The sequence below is a fragment of the Suncus etruscus genome, chromosome 15, assembly GCF_024139225.1.
Source record: "Suncus etruscus isolate mSunEtr1 chromosome 15, mSunEtr1.pri.cur, whole genome shotgun sequence".
NCBI classification, from domain to species: domain Eukaryota; kingdom Metazoa; phylum Chordata; class Mammalia; order Eulipotyphla; family Soricidae; genus Suncus; species Suncus etruscus.
Genome location: NC_064862.1, coordinates 72,529,814 through 72,550,052, shown reverse-complemented (window position 1 = coordinate 72,550,052; position 20,239 = coordinate 72,529,814). Strand labels below are relative to the sequence as shown.

The following is a 20,239-nucleotide window of genomic DNA, read 5'->3' as shown; positions in this document are numbered from 1 at the left end:
TGCCCCCAGCAGGCTTGGGGGACCATATGGGATGCTGGGATTCGAACCACCATCTGTCTGCATGCAAGGCAAACTCTTTCACGGTGCTATCTCTCTGGCCCCTGTTGTTGTTATTTTCTTTTCGTTTTTTTTCTTTTTGTTTTTCTTTCTTGTTGTTGTTTTTTTTTTTTTTTTTTTTTTTTTTTGTTTTTTGGGCCACACCCGGTGACGCTCAGGGGTTACTCCTGGCTATGCGCTCAGAAGTTGCTCCTGGCTTCTTGGGGGACCATATGGGACGCCGGGGGATCGAACCGCGGTCCGTCCTAGGCTAGCGCAGGCAAGGCAGGCACCTTACCTCCAGCGCCACCGCCCGGCCCCCTGTTTTTTTTTTTTTTTAAACAGATGAAAATGGGGGAGCCCAGGAGCCTGGGATGGACCTGGGTTTGATTCCCATTGTAACCCTGAGCACTGCTGGATGTGGCCCATAAAAAACAAACAAACAAAAAGATGGGGCCAGAGTGGTGGTGCAGGGCATAAGGCATCTGCCTTGTGTGCACTAGCCTAGGACAGACCACGTATTGATCCCCCGGCATCCTATATGATCCCTCAAGCCAGGGCCAATTTCTGAGTGCATAGCCAGGAGTAACAACCCCTGAGCGTCACCAGGTGAGGCCCAAAAACCAAAAAAAAAATAAAAATAAAAATAAGATGGGGGAGTCCAGAGAGTTTAGGTAACTTGCCTAAACACACACAGCATTTGTTTCAGGGGTATAGATGTTTGCTAGGGGTCTTGGGGCCACTCTCAGCGATACTCAGCCTGCCACCAGCACCTCTGTGCTAGGGCTCAGGAACACAGTGTCACTGGAGTCCTGTGGGGTAGTGATCCCTGGATCATTCCTAGTGGTGCTCAGGACCTGCAGGCCCATCACAGCACCGCTTGGGCAGGGCGGGGCTAGAACAGCTGGCTATTGAATCCCATGGTCCTGTACACTGAGCCTCCCAGACGTCCTAAGCCTCTGCCCTGCCACCTCCCTCCCCCGACCCTGGCACCCCTCAACATGTCCCATGTGCCCACAGGTTGGCGGCACAAAGACAGGCGTGGTGCGGTATGTGGGCGAGACAGACTTTGCCAAGGGCGAGTGGTGCGGCGTGGAGCTGGATGAGCCCCTGGGGAAGAACGATGGGGCAGTGGCGGGCACCAGGTATGCAGGGCAGAGCAGGCGGGACCTCAGGGACAGGGCAACACCAGCTGCGACGCCCATCTCGGAGGGATGAGCAGCTGCCAGGCTGAGCATTACGAAAGGGCATGGCCTGGAGAACTGCATTATTGGGCACAGCCAGATCCTGAGGATTCTGGGTTCGCTGTGGAAGCAGCTGGTGGGTGCAGGGAGATGGGGTGACCCAAGCAGAGCCCTTAGTAGGGAAGATGTGGGGCAGGGACAGGACCAGAGGGGTTTGGGGAGAGGGTACCCTAGCAGTTCTGGGTGCCTGTTGGGGGCATTTTCCTCCACCCGCTCTGAATTTCAGAGTTAGGCAGTGTGTGCCACTGACCCCCCAAAACACACTAGCTGTCTCCTCTTCCTTTCTGGGAGCTCTGTGGTCAAGGGGATTCACTGGGTCTGCACAGGATGGGACAGGAAGCTGATTGGCTGTCCTCCTGCTGTGTGACCACGGGCAGAGCAACAGCCCTCTCTGAGCCCCCATATCTATGATGCAGAAACACCAAGAAGGGTGGGGTTGGACCGAGCCTTCCTGAGCAGTGGACATGTCCGCGCCAAGCCCTGCTTAGCAGACCCAACAACTGCTCCCAACTACAGTCCTGTGTCTCAAATCTCTGCTCATGTGGGGTCTCCAAGGAAATCCAGCCATGAGGCTGCAGCCACAGTGCTTCCTCCTCCAGATACTTCCAGTGCCCTCCCAAGTTCGGGCTCTTTGCACCCATCCACAAAGTGATCCGCATTGGCTTCCCATCCACCAGCCCTGCCAAGGGCAAGAAGAGCAAGCGTATGGCCATGGGCGTCTCGGCGCTGACCCACAGCCCCAGCAGCTCCTCCATCAGCTCCGTCAGCTCCGTGGCCTCCTCCGTGGGGGGCCGGCCCAGCCGTAGCGGCCTGGTAAGGTGGGGGTGAACCTGCAGGTGTCCACTCCTGTGTTGTTTCATTGCATTTTTGTGATGATAGTGGTGATTTGGGGGAGTGCAGCCCTTCCCTCAGAGTGGGAGAGTTCAGAGGGCAGGGCAGGAAGGGCACAGGGGCAGGAGGGGTCATGTGGACAGGGAGGACACACGGGGCAGGAAGGTCACAGAGGTTGGAAGGTCACACAAGGCAGGAAGGTCACATGAGGCAAGAAGGTTATATGTTGTCTGAAGGTCATATGGGGTGGGAAGGGCACAGGGCAGGAAGGTCACACGGGGCAAGGTTGATCACAAGCGCAGGCCCTGCAGATTTGGGCACCAGCCCTCCCTATTTGCTAGTTCTGAGGACACCGAAGGCTCCTGGTCCAGGCTCAGACCATGAGCCCCAAAGTTCGGGCTTTGCTTCACCACCGCTGTCTTGTCAGGATGGACACTTGGGAAGGGGGCACTCCTGACCCTGAGACCCAAGGCTCGCCTCTGCTCCCTGCAGCTCACCGAGACGTCTTCGCGCTATGCCCGCAAGATCTCCGGCACCACTGCCCTGCAGGAGGCGCTGAAGGAGAAGCAACAGCACATCGAGCAGCTGCTGGCTGAGCGGGACCTGGAGCGTGCCGAGGTGGCCAAGGCCACCAGCCACATCTGTGAGGTGGAGAAGGAGATTGCGCTGCTCAAGGCTCAGCATGAACAGGTGGGGGGGGCTCAAATGGGGGAGCGGGAGGGAGTGGAAGGGAGCAAAATGCTGGGTGTCTCCCACCTCCTGAACTGGCGCATGTCCTCCAGTGCCCGAGTCTGCTGCAGGTAGTGTCAGAACACTACCTGCAGCCTTTCCTAGGTTACGGACATTCAATCCCGCCACGCCCCTTTCTGTCCCCCCTTTATGTTCCCCTATGCCTTGAGGTGCTTCTGTGCTCCCCGATGTTCCTGGTCTTCCAGTTCTGCACAAAGCATACAACCACCCTTGTATGCACAGCTGCTTCACACCTGGCCTTCCAGAACCTTCCTGGGCTGGGCAGCCCTGTCTCACTTTTCATGTCCATTGTCTCCCCCAGGTCCATTCATCTCTCTGACTTTTGTCCTCCATTCTGGGTCCCCCTCTCGGGACTGACTCATTCCTCTCCCCCCAGGTCTTGGATCTTTGCCTTCGGGGTAAAGGGAGATGCGAGATTGGGATGCTGGGGCTTGGGGGGCAGGTGGCTCAGATTCTCTCTGGGTAGTAGTTGCCTCCTCGTCCTGGCACTCAGCCAGGCCTCGCCCCTCGATTCCGGACCCACAGCCCAGAGACTGATGTTGTCCCGGCCTGTGCCTGGGGCACAGTATGTTGCAGAAGCCGAAGAGAAGCTGCAGAGGGCCCGGGTGCTAGTGGACAGTGTGCGGAAAGAGAAGGTGGACCTGTCCAACCAACTGGAGGAGGAGCGCAGGTGAGCGCCCCCTGTTGGCAGGAACTGCTGCATTCCCTCCCTGGGACCCTGTGCCTAGGCCTCAGCATCATCTTCCACATTCGAGCACTAGAGGGTCTTGAGTCAAGAACCCAACATGTGGGGCCGAAGAGCTAGCATGGAGGTAAGGCGTTTGCCTTTCATGCAGAGGACGGTGGTTCGAATCCCGGCATCCATATGGTCCCCTGTGCCTGCCAGGGGCGTTTTCTGAGCCTAAAGCCTGGAGTAAGCCCTGAGCACTGCTGGATGTGACTCAAAAACCAAAAAAAAAAAAAAAAGAACCTAACATGTGTTTCTTCACTGAACTTCCTGATTGTGTGGGGTTCATGTACTTTTTTTTTCTCACGAGGAATTACTTCAGTGATGTCCTGGGGGTTCCCTCTGGCTCAGCATTTGGGGTTGCTCCTGGCTCACTGGTCAGGACTGTGTAGCTTCAGGATGGAAGCTGGGCCTCCCACAAACAAGGCCAAGGCCTTCTTGCTTTATCCATTGAGTTATCTTTCTGGCCCGGGAGGTATTTTTCAGTGCGGGGGTTTTATTTTGTTTTGTTTTTGGGGGAGTGGACCACATCCGGTGATGCTCAAGGTTTACTCCTGGCTTTGCGCTAAGAAATCACTCTTGGCTTGGGGAACCATATGGGACGCTGGGGATCGAACTGAGGTCCATTGTGGATCAGCCGCATGAAAGGCAAACGACCTCTGGGGGTTATTTTTATAGGGGACAAGCTATCCTACAGAACACCACATCCCCTGCCTATGAAGCAATTCACATCTGTGGGGGCCCTCGTGACAAGTCTGGTATAGGACCTCACAGCCTGTGCCTTGCCTCCACTCCCTTTTGGGACCAGCTCTCAAGAGAGTCTCTAGAAGGGCATTTGGGCTCAGTTCAACTTGCACAGAAGGGAAACTGAGGCTCAAGGTCCTAGCCTGATCGAGGTGATGTAGGACAGTGGAGAGTTGGGCTGGGCTCTGTTAGATGGGATGTCTGGCCCGACCTGGTAGGATATAGCTGGTGCATAGGAAGAAGTTGGCTTGTCCCAGGGTGAGGCAGATCTATAGATTCTACTGCTTCCTCCCCACCCCCAGGCAGCCGAAGCTCAGTGCTCCCCCCACCCATCCCCCCAAGCTTTGAGCAGCCCTGTGTCTGTCTGCCTGCGGGGATGGGGCTTATTTTTATCTTCACTCCGGGCTGGGTAGCCTCACATCTGGTGTCATAACAACAGCGTGTGAAGCGGCTTGGTAGGAATCTTGTTGAGGGAGGGTCTGGTTGTGTGAGTCTTGTCACACTGTCTTCCCTGGGTGACCCTGTGCCCGGCTTCAGTTCCTCCCACCCATGTGCCAGCATTAGCCTGAGTGAGAGCCTGTGGGGTAGGGGACTGCCTGTGTGTCCCCCATGACTCCTTCAGCCCTGTCTCCCCTGCAGGAAGGTGGAGGACCTGCAGTTCCGCGTGGAGGAGGAATCCATCACCAAGGGTGACCTGGAGGTAACAGCCAGGAGGGATGGGGAAGGCCAAGGGTCATAGCCTGGCCACCAGGGTCAGTCACAGGGGAACTGGGGTCAGGTGTGGGGCTGATTCCGTCATACCAGCCTAGTGGCCAGGCTTGGGAATGTCTATGAAGTAGGGGCCAGGAGTTCACCTCCACACTAGCCTGGTGTTAACTTTAAGCCTTGCCCTCTTCTCATTTATGAAACAGGGAGGCTGCCTTGGTTTGGGGAATCCTTAAACTTGAGAATCCCTCACTCCAGGCTATGGGTGGAGTTGGTGAGAGCTGAGAGCTTGCATCCCTACCAATAGCCAGGAGACTCTGGTCTAGAACTCCCCAGAATCGCTGTTTTAACCCATTGCCACCAGCAGCACCCAAGGGGGTGCATCAGATGCAGGGCGCTGGTATCTGCATGGGCACATTGGCACTGCACAAGCCCCTTTGGAACAGCTTCTGCTTCCTGTGTCTACAGAATAGATGTTGGACACAGCCTGGTGTTGGAGAGGCTGCTGTGGCCCCCATGTTGGGGTCAGGAGATGCCTTCCATCTGGCTGGCTTTTCTGCATGGAGTCTTCTAGGAGCAGCGTGGCCTGGTGCAAGCAGGCCCCCTTCCTGCTTAGTGCCTGCCACAAGGGGTTTATCCATGCTACGGGGAAGCGAGCACGCACCCAAGCCCGGATTCTCCCAGCTCAGCAGCCCCCCACGCTCTCATAACTCAATATCAGGCCCTGGTTCCAGTCTCTGGGTGTATCAGCTCCCTTCTCCTGGGGGTCTTGGCCACGCCCACAGCCCCGCACCAATTAGATACCAGCTATTCTCAAGAGCAAAGTTGATTGGTCCTACGCAGGCCAATGGGTTGGTTTGCTTCGGATCAGGTGTCCATCAAAATCCAATCAGCTTTGGCTGAGAAGTGGCCAGACAGTGCCTGACAGCTAATTCAAGTCCAAGGCTGAGAATGCTCTCAATTCTGATTCTGGGATGTGTGTGTGAGTGGTTTATTTTATTTTATTTTATTTTATTTTTTGCAGTTCTGGGGATCCATCCCTGGGTCGCACGCCTGCAAGGCATGTGCTATATGGGCAATTCCCATCCCCTTTGGTACAGTTTTTTCTTTTTATTTCTATCTTGGGGTCATACGCAGCAGTGCCCTGGGGCAGCTCCCAGCTCTGTGCTTGGACGACCTCACAATGTTAGAGACCGAGCCCCACATGCAAATTCTGCGTGGAACCTGTGAGCGCTCTATCTTGTTCTTGCTGTGTCCACATTCATGGTGATGGCAAGCAGACAGCCCCAGGTCCAACTCACTCCTGTCCATTTGGACTCAAACACAACCGAGGCCCTCTCCTCTTCCTCCCCTCACGCTTTCACTATGCCAGAGGCCCCATTCCCAGCCTCTTCTGAGCTTGATGTGGTCCCATTCACAGGACAGGCGGGTGCCTTGTCCCCGTCTTCCACTCCCCTGACTGCTTCCGTTTGTGGCTTCCAGTGCCCTTTATATGCCCTGGGTAACCCCCACTCCTCCACCCTGGGTGTTCTCCCCAGACAGTGCCCTCACCAGGCTGAGCAGGCTTCCTCAGCAGTTTCCGGGGCTGCTAAGGAAGTGCCTGGGTGATTTATGACCGCAGTGCTGCAGCCCTTGGAAACAACTCACATTTTCTCACAGTCCTGGGGACAGAGATCAGACTCTGTCCCTTTGAAGGAACATCTCCAGCTCTGGCAGGATGGAGGGCCCTCTGGGTGATCCCTTGCTCATGCATCACTGCGCCCCCCTGGTTGCTGTTCCTGAATCTTTTTGATCTTCTGAGCTCTCAGCCCTGATGAACTAAATATGCAGAAGTGCATGGAGCTATAGTACTGTGGGGAGGACGTTTGCCTTGCATGAGGCTGACCCGGGTTCCATCCCCAGCATCCCATATGAATTCCCAAGCCTACAAAGAGTGATCCCTGAACCCAGAGCCAGGTTTTATCCCTGAGCACAGCTGGGTGTGGTCCCAAAACAAAAAGTAAATAAATACATAAATATACATGCTTTCCCCAGGGCTCCACCCCAGGGTCCAGGTGGAGTAGTTTTTCAGGGATACCTTGCAGTACCTCACCTGCAGCATCCTGCCAGCAAAAAAACCTTTTCTCTGGGGCCTTCAGGGACTTTTTCAGGAATAGGATCACTGCCTGGCCTCTCTCTGGCTCTCTGTGACCAGAGGAGCTTCTCAGAGGGGACCCAGCAGTGCCACCCTGGCGGCATCTGGTGTGAATTTTTTTTTTCAACTCTGATTTTGGATCCACACCTAGTGGTGCTCGCTGCTTGGAGGTGACTCCTGGCTGTGCTTGGGGGAAGCATAAGAGACTGGAGATGGAACTTGGGCCTCTTGCATGCAGCAAGGCATGTCTCAGTTTCCCTCTTCCCCCCACCCCCAGCTCTCTCTGGCTGCACATGTGAATTCTTGTTTGATGCAAATTCTTTTGCACATGCACACAGTGTGACCCGACCCTTTTAGAATTCATACCGTTGTTCTTCCTGGCTGGTGAGGTGACAGGAGAGGGGAGTTTTTGGAGGACCCTCTGGTTTCTCTGGAGGATAACTTGGGGGGGGGGGCGCAAAGCTGCTCCCAAGCCCACATCCCTCCCTGATCTGTTCCAGACCCACGTGGCAGATCGGAGCTGAGAATGCCCGCCTTTGTGTGTAGAGTGGGCGTGTGATGCAGATACAAAGATGCTTTTGTGCCGTGGAGGGATGAGGGCTGGGGGCAGTGAGGGCTAGGCTGAGGCGGGTGTCAGGAGGCAGAGAAGCTGGGTGACAGTGACAGTGTGGCACTGTCTCCGGAACCTTTCTTCCCGTGGCCCACCCATCTTGGAAGTTCAAGGAGATCTGAGGCCTCCTCCTCATGCTCCCTCCCAAAAACAGTGAGAGCTGCCGCCAGGGGAGGGGTGGTCTTGGGGACCATTTCCAGGAACACACCCCGTGTGCCAGGAAGCAGACCCAGCCAGACCCAGCAAAGGGCATGGCCAGCAACCTGCCTTTACTGCCTGTCTTTCCTCGGCCACCTCCACTCTGCCCTGTCCTGTCTGGTTCATGCAAGATGACGCTGCCTCTCTCTCTCTTCCTCCTCCTCCTCATCCTCCTCCGGCTTCCTTTTTCCTGTGCCCTTGCCCTCCCTTCCCCCAACTCCCCGGGTGGAGCAGACCCAGACGCAGCTGGAGCACGCGCGCATTGGGGAGCTGGAACAGAGCCTGCTACTGGAGAAGGCGCAGGCCGAGCGGCTGCTGCGCGAATTAGCGGACAACAGGGTAACGCCCCAGTCCCCCAGGTCCCCTCTCTGGCTGTCCCCCGCTCTGTTTTTCTCCTCTCATACCCCCTTCCAGGAGAGAAGTAGAGTCGGGGGACCAGAGCAATTGCACAACAGAGGGCATTTGTCTTGCTCACAGCCCACCCGGGTTCTATCCCCAGCATCTCTTCGGGTCCCCCGAGACTGCCAGGAGTAAGTCCTGAACTCTGCGGGTGTGGCACTCTCTAAAAAAAAAATAGTAGTGCCCACTCCTGATCCCTCCTATGGGACCCTCCTATTCTCATGGCAAGCCTTGGCCATGTTTAGAAATCAGGGGGCCCCTGGTTGATGTCCTGCCCCTTTCATGGATAGGCAGCCTGTCTATGCTTCCTCCCTCCAGCAAAGGGGCCTAAGGGGACTTCACCCCCAAGCTGTCTCAAACCTGAAAGGAGCCATTCTGCAGGAAGAGGCAGAATCCTCCGGGACTGGATCTGCCCTGGGGTTGCCCCACTGTTGTTGGGAGCCTTTCCTAGGCTCTGCTTGGGAATCCAGACTCCAGGCCCAGCTGGTATTCATCGCCCCCTACAGGCAGGCTTTGTCAGCGCAGCCAAATGGAAAAGGCCCGCACAGTCAGCAGCTGCATATGCGTGCTAGCGGGGCCAGGGCAGTTGCATACATGTGCAAAGACCCACCGAAATAGGCTAGGTGATGGGTTTGAGCCCCCATTTTGGCAGCTGGTTCCCAGTAATACAGGTTTATTGAGTGAAGGACCCTTAGGAAACCACCTGCTTTCATGCTCACAAAAGATCCAGAGATGCTGCTTCCAGGCCTTGTGGCCACTGGCCCGTGGCCCAGGAGGCTTTTGCAGGCTGGATCCCAGCTTGTTTGACTTTCCATCTGCAGCGACTTTTGGGTGTGGATTCGTCTCTGCATTGGGCCAAAATATTTTCTGGGTGCTCCTCCCAGCTCTGTGAACAAACCCAGTTCAGTTGAAGACCTTTCCAGAACATACAAAGGCCAAATTTCCTCTGTGTCTCTGACCTTTAAAAATAACATTAGTGAGGCCGGAGTGGTGGTGCAAGCGGTAAGGCGTCTGCTTTGCACGTGCTAGCCTAGGACAGACTGAGGTTCGATCCCCGATCCCATATGGTCTCCCAAGCCAGGAATGATTTCTGAGCGCATAGCCAGGAGTAACCCCTGAGTATCACCCAGGTGTGGGCCAAAAACCAAAAAAATAAAATAAAATAACATTAGTAAGGCCAGAGAGATAGCATAGCAGTAGGGCGTTTGCCTTGCACGATGCAGACCTGGGTTCCATCTTCATCATCCATATGATCCCTCGATCCTGCCAGGAGTGATTTCTGAGTGAAGAGCCAGGAGTAACCCCTGAGTGCTTTCTGTTGTGATCCAAGATCCAAAATAATAGTAATAATAATAATAACATTAGTGGGACTGGAGTGATAGCACAGCAGGAGAACTTTTGTCAACCCAGGTTCTATGGGAATCGCATATGGTCCCCCAAGCCTGCCAGTAGTGATTCCTGAGTGCAGAACCAGTGGTTACTGCTTTGTATTCCTGGGTGAGGCCTCTAAACAAGACAAAAACAAAGATATCATTAGTAGAGCCAGAGCAATATACAGTGGGGAGGGCCTTGCACAGGGCCAACCCGGGTTCAATCCCTGGCACCCCATGTGGTCCCCTGAGTACAGCTAGAAGTGATTTCTGAGTGCAAATCCAGGAGTCTTGAGTGTTGCCAATATAGCCCCCAAAACATAAATAGCATCATTGGGGCTGGAGAAATAGTATTGGATTGAGGCACTTGCCTTGCTTGTGGCCAATTCAGGTTCAATCCCTGGCACCATATGTGCTGAGCCTTGCCAGGAGTAATTCTGAGCAGAGCTGTTATACACACACACATGTAAAAATAACATTAACAGGTCTCAATTTAAAAATAAATTAGAGGGCTGGAGAGATAGCACAGTGGTAGGGTGTTTGCCTTGCAAGCAGCTGATCCAGGATGGATGGTGATTGAATTCTGGTACTCTTCGCATTCCATATGGTCCCCCATGCCTGCCAGGAGTGATTTCTGAGCACAGAGCCAGGAGTAACCCCTGAGCACAACAGGGTGTAACCCATAAAAACAAAAAAAAAAAGGGCCAGGCGGTGGCGCTAGAGGTAAGGTGCCTGCCTTGCCTGTGCTAGCCTTGGATGGACCGCGGTTCGATCCCCTGGCATCCCATATGGTCCCCCAAACCAGGAGCGACTTCTGAGCGCATAGCCAGGAGTAACCCCTGAGCATCACCGGGTGTGGCCCAAAAAACAAACAAACAAACAAAAAAAACCGAAAAAAAGGATTCTTAAACTCATTAAAAGTAAGTTTTGAGGAGGAAGGAGATGGGGATAAAGTGGTATAGAATTGCCATGCATGTGTGAACCTCGGGTTCAGTCTCCAAAATTGCTGAATGTGTTCATTGTGGCTTCTGAGCTGGGCATGGCTACCTAGACAGCAGGATTAAAGATAATTTGTTGGTCAAAAAAAAAAAATAATAACAACAGAGACCAGGGAGTTGGCTCGGGGGCTGGAGTGCAGACTTCAGATGCAGGAGGCCAGTGTTTGATCCCCAACACTGCAAGCTCCCCCAAACATCACACTGGAAATAGCTCCTGAGTATTACCAGGTGCCACCCAAAAGCCAAACATGAACATTAACAGTAAAAAGAAAAGAAAAATAAGCTAAAATTGGTGTCAGAGGAGTAGAACAGTGAAGGCACTTGCCTTACATACTGCCAACCCAGGCTCATTCTCTGATATATCATAATGTACTCCCAGTCTAGGAGTGATCCCAGAGTGCAGAGCCAGAGTAAGCCTTGAGCACAACCAGGTGTGTCCCAACCCCCAAAATCTAACTTTTTTCTTTTGGTTTTTGGGCCACACCCAGTGACACTCAGGTGACTCCCTGGCTCTGCACTCAGAAATTGTTCCTGGGGGTCCGGAGAGATAACACAGCGGCTTTTGCCTTGCAAGCAGCCGATGCAGGACCTAAGGTGGTTGGTTCGAATCCCGGCGTCCCATGTGGTCCCCCATGCCTGCCAGGAGCTATTTCTGAGCATAGAGCCAGGAGTAACCCCTGAGCACTGCCGGATGTGGCCCAAAAAACAAAAACAAAAACAAAAAAATAGTTCCTGGCAGGTTCGGGGGACCATATGGGATGCTGGGGTTCAAACCTGAGTCTGTCCCAGGTCAGCCATGTGCAAGGCAAACACCCTACCTCTGTGCTATCGCTCCAGCCCCTAATAGTTTTTATTTTTTGACCATTAATTTCTTCAATAGGGACAGTTGGCCATTGCCCAAATCCTGCAGTCAGTCATCTGAGGCTCTGAGCTAGGGAGCCTTTCTAACAGGAGGCTGCACCCTTCTCACACTAGGGCTGGGACCATCCAGTACAGAAGAGGAAGAGGCCCCCCTCACTCCCAGAATCCCACAGGGCCCTCACTCCTGCTCTCTCTCTCCACTAGCTGACCACAGTGGCAGAGAAGTCTCGGGTTCTGCAGCTGGAAGAGGAGCTGAGTCTGCGGTGCGGGGAGATCCAGGAGCTGCAGCAGTGCCTGCTGAAGTCCGGGCCCGAAGCACCCGAGGCCCTGCGGGAGGCCCTTCGGGAGCGGGCACTCTCAGCCAGCCAGGAGCAGCAGCGGGAACGCGGGCAGCTGCGGGACGAGTATGAGAAGGCTCTGCGGGCCTACCAGGCCGAGGCCGACCGGCTGCGCGTGGCCAACGAGAAATACGCACAGGAGGTGGCCGAGCTCAAGGCCAAGGTGCAGCAGGCCACGAGCGAGAACATGGGGCTCATGGACAACTGGAAGTCCAAGCTGGACTCGCTAGCCTCGGACCACCAGAAGTCGCTGGAGGACCTAAAGGCCACCCTGAACTCGGGCCCTGGTGCCCAGCAGAAGGAGATCGGGGAGCTGAAGGCTGTGATGGAAGGCATCAAGATGGAGCACCAGCTTCAGCTGGGCAACCTGCAGGCCAAGCACGACCTGGAGACTGCTGTGCACGCCAAGGAGAAGGAGAGCCTTCGCCAGAGGCTGCAGGAAGCCCAGGACGAGCTGGCTGGGGTGCGGCAGCACTGGCAGAGCCAGCTGGAGGCCTTGGCCGGCCAACACCGCCTGGAGCTGCGCGAGGCCCAGGACCAGGCTCGGGACGCCGAGCTGCGTGTGCAGGAGCTGGAGAAGCTGGATGTGGAATACCGCGGTCAGGCCCAGGCCATCGAGTTCCTCAAGGAGCAGATTGCCCTGGCCGAGAAGAACATGCTGGACTACGAGCAGCTGCAGAGGGCTGAAGCCCAGAGCCGGCAGGAGGCAGAGAGGCTGCGCGAGAAGTTGCTGGTGGCCGAGAATAGACTCCAGGCGGCTGAGTCCCGGTGTTCGTCCCAGCACACTAATGTAGGCTGGGCCCTGGGATACCCACATCCACCCTTATTTTGGTTGGAGGGGAAGTCCTGTGGGATCTTGTTGGAGGGAAACTGGCTCCCAGCATGAGTCCCTCTCTCCTCCATCAGTACAGCTAATTGGCTGGAATCTAACTAAAGGACTACAGGTGTCTTGCAGGTGTGAGGTGCAAGTTAGTTCTAACTACAGCTCCTAGCACTGCCATATTGAAGAGGCAGCTGGGGCCAGAGTACAGTGGAGAAAGTGCTTGCCTTGCAAAGCCTAACCTGGGTTCAATCCCTTGCATCCCTCAGAGGGTCCCTGAACCCACCCAGAATGAGACCTTTAGCACTTTGAGGTGTGGCCAGAAAAAGAAAGGAAAGACAGAAGGCCCAGGTGAGGGGGAGACCTGGGTGGCTGAGCTGCTTTGGCTCTGCTGAGGACAAGGACAAGCATCCTGAGGGCAGAGGCCGTGGTTGACTCAGACGACATAAGCTTCCAGGCAGCACAGCTCAGGCTCTGGGCTTGGGAAGTCCTGTCGCCCACTTCCTGCCATTCCCGGTGATTTAACCCTGGGAGGGACCACTTTCCCAGAAGGCAGGACTCCTGAGACGAGGTTTGGAGCACAGGGGTGGCTGGGGCCCGACCACAGGCCAGAAACCCCAAGAATGTCTGCCCATCTGTTGGTTCATTTGGGGCCCTGGAACTGAGTCTGCCTGTCTCCAAGTTCCTCAGAGGCTTGTATCTGGAGACAACTAGATTATTTTGGTGTTGTGCAGTGAGTTCAGGAGGATGAAGAAATATTTCAGGGTGTGCCTCCTTTTCACTGCTCTGCAACTCAAGATCTGGGGGTGCAGCCTGGAAGGGGGCTCAGTGGTGATAGCCATGTGCAGGAGGGAAGAGGTAGACATTTGGGCAGGAGGCCAGCACCCGCAAGTGCCTTCCCTGCTGCACTCTCTTGAGACCAACTTTTTTTTACACAGTTGGTATACAGAGGTATGGGTCTGGGTTTATTACTCCAAGGAAGTGTTGGAAAGAACAAGAGTGATATTAAGGTGGGAAGGTTGTCCAGCATCGACAGTGGATTTGATTTGGACAGATGTTCCTGCACCCTGGCCCAGTCCACATTTGCTTTGGAGGTCTGGGGGCACCTGCCTAGGTGATACTAAAAATAGGCTGTCAGGACCAATCTGAAGCATCTCAGGGAAAAACCCTGTTTGTTCAGGGGCCTTGAAGCTCTTGATAAAGGAAGCAGTAGAGGGACTCTGGCTTTGCATGCAGCCAACCCAGATTTGATCCCCAGAACCCCACAGGGTCCCCTGAACACCAACAGGTATGGCCCAAAAAAAGCAAAACAGGGTCACCTTCTGGGGTGAGGGAGCTGTGCCTCCTGCTGCCTCCTCTGGTCCCAGAACCTCAGCTTGTGTGGAGGCTCGGGGCAGCTGGGGAGTATACCCCTCACGAGGCCCTTCTTGCAGATGATTGAGCCGGATGACATTTCCGGGGAGAAGCTAAGGATGAAGGAGGCCCTGGAGGGTAAGTGGACATGCCAGGCGAGTTTGGGACTGGGAGAGTTGGGTGACTTAGTGTCCTGAGTGCCACCCAGACACTTGGGGTTCATCTCCCAAGAATGTCCACATACGGGCCAGGCGGTGGCGCTAAAGGTAAGGTGCCTGCCTTGCCTGCGCTAGCCTTGGACGGACCGCGGTTCGATCCCCCGGTGTCCCATATGGTCCCCCAAGCCAGGAGCAACTTTTGAGCGCATAGCCAGGAGTAACCCCTGAGCGTTACCGGGTGTGGCCCAAAAACCAAAAAACAAAAACAAAAACAAGAATGTCCACATACTTGCCAAGTCCATGTGTGTGGTATCAGCAGAGGACAGGCACCATCCACCTGAGGCATGTGCCACTAGTCTTGACCCTCAGAGACAGAACCAAGCTTCAAGGGATCCCATTTTTCATCCCAAGGGCTTTTCCCTGGGCACTGCCGGGACTAGAGACTGGGGCCACAGCCAGGGGTGCTCAGGAATGAATTGAGCTGGCCAAGTCGAGTGCCTGAAGCCCTGTACTCACCCTCTCTGTCATTCTCGCTTTAGTAAAGTCTGTTTGGGGACTCAGCTGTGTTGGGCCAAGGTTGTTCTTAGGTTGGGACTTGGGTTACTCCCAATGGTGCCTTGGGGCCCCACATGAGTTCCAACCTTTGCACCAGCAGCCCTGCGACAGGTCCTGCCTTTTTTGTTTATTTGGTTGGTTTTGGTTTTTGTTTTGGGGCCATACCCAGTGGCTCTCAGGTGTTAATTCTCATTCTGTGATCAGAAATCACTCCTGGAAGGCTTGGAGGACCATATGAGATGCTGGGGGTTGAACCCAGGTATGCCACGTGCAAGGCATATGCCCTACCCATTGTGCTATCACTCTGGCCCCGAGTCCTGTTTTTTGTAACTACAGTGCCTGAGGTCACACCAAGGCCTCCACACATGAGACCATCATGTGACCCCCCACCCACCCACCTCCCATTCTAGAATCTCACCTTCCCGGGTAATTTTAAAACTTCAATTTTCTAGTTCCACACAAGTGAAGGTCCTGTCTGAGTGAAGTCATTTGGGAAACTCAATTTTTCTTTTCTTTTTTTTTTCTTTGGATTTTGCACCATTCCCAGTGGTGCTTAAAACTTATTCCTTGCTCTGCACACAGGATTCACTACTGGTGGGGCTTAAGGGACCAAATGGGATGCTGGAAATCAAACATGGCCCAGCTGTGTGTAAGACCAGACCAGCACCTTTCTTACTGTACTATCAGTCCTAACTCACCATTTTCTAGCACTTTCCATGCTTTTCCTCTCTGTGGCTTTTTTTTTTTTTTTTTTTTTTTTTTTTTGCCTTTGTCACACCAGGCCATGAACTAGGGCTTACTCCTGACTGCACTCAGAAAGAATCCTGGCAAGCTCAGAACCATATTGGGTGGTGGGGATTGATCCTGGGTTCGCAGTATGCAAGGCCAATGCCCTACTGCTGTCATATATCACTCCAGCCTCTCTGTGGCTGCTCTGACCACACTGTTGAGGTTGATCTGGCCCCACAGATGGGTCCCTCAATTTCATTTGAAGATATGAAGACTTTGGGGAGGGTCCTGGTATGATTAGACTGAGTGCAGCGTCCTGACACCCTTCCTGAATTCCAGTTCTTCAGGACAAGCTGAACAAGAGGGACAAGGAGGTGGCCTCTCTGACCTCGCAGAGTGAACTGCTCAGGGCCCAAGTAAGTGGTAAGTCTTGCTCCTGTGGGCACGGAGAGGCTTGGGGGAACTGGGTGGTGTCATTCAACTCAGAGGACACCTGAGTCAGAGTGGGGCTCCTACTCCCTGGTCCCTCTTTCCAGACTACCTGTGTCACCCATGTTCTGAGGGGACCTCCCAGCTTCCTCTAACCTGAGCTTCCTCTGGATGTCCAGCATGTTCATCAGCAGGGAGCACGGTGGGGGGAGGGTTTACAGAGGGTTAGTGTCGGGTCCTGGAGGATGGCCTCAGCCTGAGGTGACCCACACGCTCCTGCCCAAGCTCCCAACTGCATGTGCCAAGTGGGTCCCATCCTGGCTGGGCTCCCAGTGGTGGCCTTAGGCAGGCCTGGCTCATCCTGTTAGGGGCCTGGCAGGGGTGAGGGGCAGCCCAACACTGGAGGGCTGTCTCCTTGGCTCCTGGCTACCTGGCTCTATGGGACAAGAGGCCCCTGAGTCCCAGCCCCATCTCAGGCTCTACCTCCCCTTCCACTGTTGCCCAGCCCTGGAGGGCAAGTGCCGGTCAGGAGAGAAACGGGCCGACGGGCTCCTGAAGGAGAAGCGACGCCTGGAGGCCGAGCTGGACACTGTGTCCAGAAAGACCCACGACGCCTCGGGCCAGCTGCTGCTCATCAGCCAGGAGCTTCTCCGCAAGGAGCGGTGAGTGGGCGGGGGGGGGGGGGGGGCCTACCCACCGCACCCCTGCCCCACGCCACCCATTGAACGCTGCATATCCAGGGCATTCAGCTGCCCAGAATCTCATCATTTACTGGCTCAAAAGCCCTAAAAATAACTAAAATCTTTAAAGATTCTTTTCCCTTTCCCCACTTTGGTTCCCATTTGAAATGAGAGCCAAGAGCTTGCCTTAGTGAGCACATGTTCATGTGGACAGCACACACCTCCTGTGTGGGACAGCACATGCCTCATGTGTATGGCAGAGGTTGGGCCTCTGATCACAGTTAAAAGAACAACACTTGAAATATGTATGTTCTGGGGCCGGAGAGATAGTTTGGGGGTAAGGCATTTGCTTGGCATGCAGAAGGACAGTGGTTTGAATCCCGGCATCCCATATGGTCCTCTGAGCCTGCCAGGAGCGGTTTTTGAGCATAGAGCCAGGAGTAACCCCTGAGCGCTGCCGGGTGGGACCCCCAAAATACAAACAAAAAAAGAAATATGTATGTTCTGGGCTCAGTATGGGACACACACACACACACACACACACCAAAAAAAGGAAATATATATATATATAATATATTACAACATATATTATGGGAAACCAAAGCCTAGTTTTGTTTTTTGGGGGGTTTTTTTTTTTTTTTTTGGTTTTTTTTGTTTGGTTTTTTTTGTTTGGTTTTTGGGCCACACCCGGCGTTGCTCAGAGGTTACTCCTGGCTGTCTTCTCAGAAATAGCTCCTGCTATATGGCACGGGGGACCATATGGGACACCGGGATTCGAACCAACCACCTTTGGTCCTGGATCGGCTGCTTGCAAGGCAAACACCGCTGTGCTACCTCTCCGGGCCCAAAGCCTAGTTTTTTGAGCATCTGATGCATGTTTTTTGGGGGGAGGAGGGGTTGTTTTTTGTTTGTTTGTTTTTGGGTCACACCCGACAGTGCTCAGGGGTTACTCCTGGCTCTACGCTTAGAAATCGCCCCTGGCAGGCTGAGGGACCATATGGGATGCCAGTATTTGAACCACCGACCTTCTGCATGCAAGGCAAACGCCTTACCTCCATGCTCTCTCTTGGGTCCTGGGCCAGTTACAGCTAAAGTACCCCAGGTGGCGTGGTGGGCGTGGCTTGTCATAGGCGGGGTCTCATCTATGGGCGTGGTTGCTTGGTGGGTGGGGCTTCTGGGTGGGCATGGTGACTCCATTTTAACCCCGCCCTCATCCAGGAGCCTGAACGAGCTCCGGGTGCTGCTGCTGGAGGCGAACCGCCACTCCCCGGGGCCTGAGCGTGACCTGGGCCGGGAAGTGCACAAGGCCGAGTGGCGCATCAAGGAGCAGAAGCTCAAGGACGACATCCGGGGCCTGCGGGAGAAGCTGACGGGGCTCGTACGTGGTGGGGAGGCCCCTTGGAAAGAGGTGGCAGGGCCAAGGAAACACGTTGGTGATCTGGAGTCACCCAGGGACACCCATCTAGACCAGGGGCCATGGCAGTGGCATGTGGCGGGAAAGGGGAGTTGGGGCCATTGTGGATGCCTGGAGGGAGGGCATCGAGGCGCCCAACAGTGCGGAATGCTAGGAACCCTTACACATAGGCACACATGGGTAGGTACGCTTGCTTGTGTGTGCACCAGACACATGTGGGCACACACATGACTGTGCAAGCAGACTTGCACACACATGGCCATGCATGTGCATGCAGACACACAAATATCTACTGTGGCCATGCGTGTTTGTGCGAGTGGACACGGGCACACAGGTTCATGCACGAGGACGTGCATGTTCGCACACGTCCCCCCTCCATTCTAGGACAAGGAGAAGGCGCTGTCAGACCAGCGGCGCTTCTCGCTCATTGACCCGGCATCGGCCCCAGAACTCCTGCGGCTGCAACGCCAGCTGGTAAGCACGGAGGACGCACTGCGGGACGCGCTGGACCAGACGCAGCAGGTGGAGAAACTCTTGGAAGCGCTGAGGAGTCACCCCGACAAGTCCCAGGTGGGCATGGGGGGAGCTGGGCTGGGCTGTGGGCGCAAGGTCCTAGGACCCCCCCCTTCTGAAGTCGCCACTTTGTGGGCGAGTCAGGAGCTGCAGTTGGGGGTCTGGCTCAGCGGCTGCTTCTCTGTCCTTAACTCTCTCAGGCCATCGGAAATTCGGGTTCTGCCAACGGCATCCACCAGCAAGACAAGACCCACAAACAGGAGGTAATGGGGTCCCCCTGCCTGCCTGACTTCCGGCCCTCCTGGAAGAAAATCCCAGAAAACCCACCAGCAATAACTTAAGCAACAAGATTCCCCAGGGCAGGGGTCATCTGACCTGTTTTGTTTTTTTTTTTGGTGGGGGAGCCACACCCAGTGACGCTCAGGGGTTACTCTTGGCTATGTGCTCAGAAATCGCTTCTGTCTTTGGAGACCATATAGGATGCCCAGAATCAAACCGAGGTCTGTCCTGGGTCAGCCAAACGCGCCCTACAGCTGTGCTATCACTCTGCCCATCAGGCATTTTTACTTGTCTCTTCAGGGCCCTTCTGTTGAGGGGCCATTCCTGGTGGGGATTGGGGATCCCTGTGAGGTGCCAGGGATTGAACCTGGCTCAGCCATTTACAAGGCAAACACCTTTCTCACTGTGCTATAGTTCGGCCCTGGTTCCTTCCTTTGCAAAACTGAAGATTCCTAGCAGAATGGGAAGAGAAATTAAGGTGTTTGCCTTGCACAGTCGGATTTGAGCACTACATAGGGTCCTTCTGGTAGGGTCAGGAATGAGCCCTGAGCACGGAGCCCATAGTAGTCTTAGGGCACTGTCAGATGTGGCCCCCAAACCAGGTGGGCGGGGGGGACAAAACTTCACCAAGTAGAGGAAGTCAGGTACTGGCTTCACTGCTGCAGCTGAGAACTTTGCCACCCCATAGCCCTAGAGAACTACTTGGTGATGCCCCAACTTTTCTCCCCCCAAAAAAAGAACCCCATGGACTGGAGCCATACATAGCACAGCAGGGAGGGCACTTGGTTTGCATGTGGCCAATTGGATTCAATCCTGGCACCCTCAAGAGTAATTTCTGGGGCCGGGAAGGTGGCGCTAGAGGCAAGGTGTCTGCCTTGCAAGCGCTAGCGTAGGACGGACCACGGTTCGATCCCCCGGCGTCCCATATGGTCCCCCCAAGCCAGGGGCGATTTCTGAGCGCATAGCCAGGAGTAACCCCTGAGCGTCAAACGGGTGTGGCCCAAAAAAACAAAAAAAAAAAGAGTAATTTCTGAGCATAGAACCAGGAGTAAGCCCAGCCCAGGGTGGCCCCAAAACAAAACATAAGAAAGCTCTCACTTAGGGCTGAGGGTCCTTTGCTTGGAACCAGGGAGCCTTTTTCTGGCTGAATCCTCACCCATATCCCATCATTCCCAGGGGCCCAGTCCCCACCTGGGTTTGACACCATCAGCTCCTCAACAGTGACAGGGGTCCCATGGAATCCCTGACATTGTTCTATGAAATTCGGGGTGTAGATTCGGCCTTCTGCTTCCTCATCTTTCTGACTGCTTTAATGGATCGTGTTTGTGGGTCTTTGCTTTGGGTACCCTGTTTTCAAGGGGTGC

At 54.7% G+C, this 20,239-nt stretch overlaps 1 protein-coding gene across 1 annotated transcript in view; it reads left to right on the top strand.

Annotated features, from left to right (window-relative positions):
* Positions 1–20,239, top strand: part of CLIP2 (CAP-Gly domain containing linker protein 2) — a 49,952-nt gene that overhangs the window by 28,621 nt on the left and 1,092 nt on the right. Inside the window, exons 4-16 of the mRNA XM_049789492.1 lie at positions 1,057–1,181; positions 1,880–2,093; positions 2,604–2,801; positions 3,428–3,531; positions 4,972–5,032; positions 8,214–8,318; positions 11,812–12,735; positions 14,199–14,256; positions 15,900–15,983; positions 16,495–16,651; positions 17,888–18,047; positions 18,468–18,653; positions 18,797–18,859. Of these exons, the coding sequence (XP_049645449.1) occupies positions 1,057–1,181; positions 1,880–2,093; positions 2,604–2,801; positions 3,428–3,531; positions 4,972–5,032; positions 8,214–8,318; positions 11,812–12,735; positions 14,199–14,256; positions 15,900–15,983; positions 16,495–16,651; positions 17,888–18,047; positions 18,468–18,653; positions 18,797–18,859 (2,439 nt within the window). The remainder of the gene's footprint in view (positions 1–1,056; positions 1,182–1,879; positions 2,094–2,603; positions 2,802–3,427; positions 3,532–4,971; positions 5,033–8,213; positions 8,319–11,811; positions 12,736–14,198; positions 14,257–15,899; positions 15,984–16,494; positions 16,652–17,887; positions 18,048–18,467; positions 18,654–18,796; positions 18,860–20,239) is intronic.